General features: G+C 29.1%; 1 protein-coding gene across 1 annotated transcript in view; it reads left to right on the top strand.

Moving 5' to 3' along the window:
• LOC108572198 (paired amphipathic helix protein Sin3a) overlaps positions 1-2,460 on the top strand; it is a 12,841-nt gene extending 10,381 nt beyond the window's left edge. Inside the window, exons 14-16 of the mRNA XM_017934398.1 lie at positions 1,649-1,800; positions 1,898-2,108; positions 2,209-2,460. Coding sequence (XP_017789887.1) covers positions 1,649-1,800; positions 1,898-2,108; positions 2,209-2,460 — 615 coding nt within the window. The remainder of the gene's footprint in view (positions 1-1,648; positions 1,801-1,897; positions 2,109-2,208) is intronic.
• The last annotated feature ends 2,387 nt before the right edge of the window (positions 2,461-4,847 follow it).

The following is a 4,847-nucleotide window of genomic DNA, read 5'->3' as shown; positions in this document are numbered from 1 at the left end:
CTGTATATGAAACGAATATACATATAATAATAGATAAACAATAATATTGTATAGAAGAGAGATATTGAAATACATGAACAATGCTTTTAAACATTATTGTCTAACATCATTTTGTACCACTAAATTTATTACTTTGATTCTCCGATGATATTAATTTTTTGTAAGAGCAAAAGAAAGAAAGAAAGAGAAAAAGTTCTTTGCCTGTGCTTTTCACAAAAGAATGAAGCAAAAAAAAAGAGAGAGAGAGAGAGAGAGAGAAAGAAAGGAGAAGCAAAAGAATGATATGTTTTTCTTTGAAACAGTGTATTTTTTTTTAAATACTTGTTGATCGTACAGATAATTTAATTCAGATGTTACAAATTTTTGTTTATCCTCATCTGACTTTTATTTTAGATATTTTCTCTTCTCATTTAGCTTCGATATTTGTTCTGTTTTTATTATTTCTCGATATTAATTATATCATGTGTGTTTTTTGAATATCAAAACACGGCGATGAATATGTATATGTATATATTAAGAGTAATATATCTCTTTTCTAACACATTTGTATTTTAAAATAGTCAAAAGCATTCATAGCTTAAAAATTGTTCAAATAATTGCTCAACTCGAGTTATGTTAATGCGTCGATTTTTATTTTTTGGTTGTGCTTTCTTCTATTTCAATGGTTCACTCGTCGTCTATGAAATGTGCATAGAGCGAAAATTGAACTGAAAATGTTATCTCAAAGTTGCATTTCTTTCACTTTTCATCTTGTGTTTTTCGTTGATTTTCCTCATACAAAGTTATTGGGGAAAAAATGTGTTTTATTATTCTTAAGTATTATTGGTACTACAAAGTTGCTGTTAAGTATTCCTGTTATTTACCAAATGAAAATCTTTCAATATTTCTTACAATTAAGCACTTCATTGTTAAATATTGTACAGTTACTCGTATATAGTACCTATAATGTGGTAGAAAATAGTAAAACAATATTGTAAATCATTTACATCATTTTAAACGTGATTTACTTTCATTTACTGCTTTTTTCACGCATAAAATCCCCCTGCAAAACATTTAACACTTTTTGGTTGTGTTCTATAGAAAAATCTCCCTTTACCTATCCAAATTTCTCCAAGTGAATTATTAATTAATTTTATTTATGCAGTACAATCTTTTGATACGTATGATTAAGTATGTGTCAGTGTATAATGACAATCACATAATGGCAAGTAACTTGTTTAAAAAAAAAAAAGAAAGAAAGAAAAAACAAAGTGAAGATAGGAAAATTAAGTTTTCTTTAAAAGAGTCTTTTTATAAAAGTTTTATTTGTTTAATGTAAAAAACAATATTTTTTTAAGACATTTTATAGTATTTATTTTTTATTTATTTTTATTTGTTGTTCAATGTTCTTTCTTTTATTAGTGTTATTTTAAGGAAAACTGTTAAAATATGAAAGAAGAATGTTTGTAATTTAATAGGACGTGTAATATTATTGTAATAAGTTATCTTGCAAAAATTTTGCGATTACAATAAGAACTATTTAACTTAAGTATATTGAAATTTAGTACTAATTATGCACGATATTATAATGAACAATATCACGAAAATTTTGTACCCACAATGTTAAGCTGTATCTGTTAAAAAAGTTAACATGAAACGATTGTTGTAGATGGATGGAAATGGTTGGAGTTCTGTAGGCAGAATCTTGGCAGGAAGTAAGCCTGTGTTTCTTTACCGTAATGTTAGACAGTGGAGGAAAAGAGCAGCGAGAATGATGTCAGCATCCATACCTAACGCTAATCATCCTGAGAAAGGTGCAGAGTAAGTAGTTTTATCAAACTTTCCTTCGAATATTTTTCTAATTGCTGTTTTTACACAGACAGAATAATTTTAATGATTTCTAAATTCTTCCTTCTAGGTCGACAGATAAAGAGAAATCGTTGGACTCTGTAGATGCACTCCTAAAACGGCCTCCTGGTTTAAGATTAACAGATTCTGGGGATACGTCTGACATTATTAATTCTGACGAAACGCAATGCAGATTTAATCCCAACAGTTACCAAATGTTTTATGTTGCTAGCAAGGAAGCATTCCTGTATAAACAGAATTCATTCAGCCGTGCCAGAGAGGTATGTTTCTCTTTCGTTGTAAATTAATTGTTTTTGAAATTTTAGACTAGTTGAAATATTCGTATTACTGTTGTTTTCTATTTTTTTGTTTCCTCAATAGTGTCATCCAGTTGTGACAAAACACCTGAATACAAAGTTCCATCAGTGGCTGGCGTCCTGGGCATCTAAGAACGTCGCAGACGTACAGCACCGATTATGTCAAGATTGGTTGATGGGACGTTACGAAAACTTAATTCCTCATAAGACACGAGTGATCACGGATAACGATCAAACGAGATCACCTTACCGACAATACAATCGTTATCGAGTGGAACGCCTGCAACCTGATCTTCTGACGGAACCATGTGTATAATCTTACGTCTCTTATAATTTCTTTACCATTCTTCGAGAATACATTGATTATTAATAAGAGCTCGTTTCTATAAGTAGTTAAGAGAGTTATCCACGGTTAAGGGCAAAATTAAGACTGATTCTTGAGCTATCTTGCGCGTGCGAACGAATAGAAAATGTCTTATTTTGCCAACGAAGTTCATTCGCGAACGAAGAAGGTGCAGAAGTGGTCGTTAAGAAAAGAAAGTATCGAGGACTATAACGAATCGTCTTATATATTGTGTATTACATTTATTACATTGAATTTTGACAAGATTTGGTTCTCTAACTGTACAGGTATGAATAAATCTGATGCAAATGGAAATATCGCTGACTTGTTGAAATTGTTGTTTCCGTAGGGATTTAATGTAGTTTTTTTTTTTTAAATTTAAAATACTAAATTAAAATGACCAAATCGCGAATGTTGAGAATGAGGAATGGTTGTAACGAGCGATATTTCCAGTTGTATTAAAGATAAGCTTGTGATCAGGTAATATAAGATATTTAAATGTAATGTTTCCTTTCCAAAAATCAATTGATTTTGAATAAAATTAGATACAGGTTTTCCATGGTAAGGTTTTACATAAGAGAGTAAAGTTAAAATAAAACTTTTGATACTTTATGTAATATCTTAAAAGATTTAGGAAAAATATTCTATCGTAATATAATTGTCGTTTGTAAGCGTATTTGCAGATTCAGCCAATTTTATTTTATTAAGCATTTTATTTTTATAGACTTACACGGATTGTCATTGAAACGTTTAAATAACTATTAGCGGTTAAAAAAAGATACTATTGAAATTCCGATTTACAGTATGTTCTAATATTGAAACATGTCCTTTTATTTATAGCTAAAACGTAACAGAATATTGGGTCAAAAGAAATTGGCTAAAACTGTACATTTTTTTTTGAATAATAACTTTATATACATGTATGTAAAATATCCTTAATTCTGAGCTTTTAATAACTTACTTCTCTTATTTTTCTTACGAATGTCACGATCGAAGTCTCCGTTCTCTTGAATTCAGTATATATACATATGATTGTATGTATAAATACATGCTTGTACATATGCATGTGCATGTATGTATGGATGTGCGATAATCGAGTGCATATGTACGTATATACACATATGAAACGAAAACAAACACTAGGCCTTATTTTTTACCTGATCTTTAGGCTACTCGATAGAATCTGTAAAATATTAAAAAATGTGGCGGTGTTCCTGTACAGTGCAAAACTGTTGACAACATCAGAGTGCGGTGTTCATTGGAAGAAAGCATTGATTCACCACGCACGAGATACATGGCTATAGTTATTATTTTATGTGATTCTTAAATACGTAACTTTTTATCCATTATTTTTTATTCGCATATCGATACATGAAATATATATGTTCGAACCAAATAAAGATATAACAATCAATTTTTTATATAATCAATATTACTTGCAAATCATCAAATTTTCTGTTCTTAAAATTTTCAATGAAAAAATGGAAAAATAGTAACTGAATAGAGAAATTCGTGCGTGGTTAAAAATAAAACTAAATTTATTTATTTTGTAACATTGAGACTGTATGTAATGATTCAAAAAGGCGAATTGATTTTGTAACACGAATTGTTTGTGATTTTCAAGACATTCGAGCAAAAATAATGTTTAAAATACATCGATGGATAATAATGTATGCATAAACGCAATTGAATACATTTTTATCCTAATTATACAGATTTCGTTGAAGCCTTGGCGTCTCTGTTTTTGTGGATAATTTTGAAAAGATGCTATTTTACACATATTCATACAAAACACACACCGTGCTGCTCAGTTATGCAGTATACTGCAGTTGTACATTAAACTGTGTATCTTATCAAAGGTGAACAAAGAAAAAGAGAGATGCGGTCTTCCGATGCTCGACTACTTGTGACTATTGATGATGATAGTGTATTTTATCGAGAAATTGCTAATTTTAAAAGTGTATGTCCATGTATCAAAAGTGAATGTACAGGCAATTTTATTACTCGAGATAATAATTTAAAGATATATTTACGTTACACATTTATACATATATATATATATATATATAAGAATATAAAAAAAATTTAATAATTTATGAATTGGGGTAAGTTGATAAGGAAAGAAGAAAGGATAGAAAGTATAACATAACATTTCCGGCAACATTGCTTATTTTTATTAAAAATGATAACATTGGTAATCGTTGTATAACTATAGATAATTTACCCCTCCTGTTTATTAAATATTAAGTGAAATACTGCATACAAATACATTGCCTGTACTATTTTCTACACGCTTTTTTAAAACAATAGGATCATTCGAAGTTAATTCAATTTTAGATATAGTCTAAAGAAAAAAATTT

The sequence above is a fragment of the Habropoda laboriosa genome, unplaced genomic scaffold (genome assembly GCF_001263275.1).
Source record: "Habropoda laboriosa isolate 0110345459 unplaced genomic scaffold, ASM126327v1 scaffold107, whole genome shotgun sequence".
NCBI lineage: Eukaryota > Metazoa > Arthropoda > Insecta > Hymenoptera > Apidae > Habropoda > Habropoda laboriosa.
The sequence above is the reverse complement of the archived record's forward strand: the minus strand, read 5'-3'. Positions and strand labels throughout refer to the sequence as shown.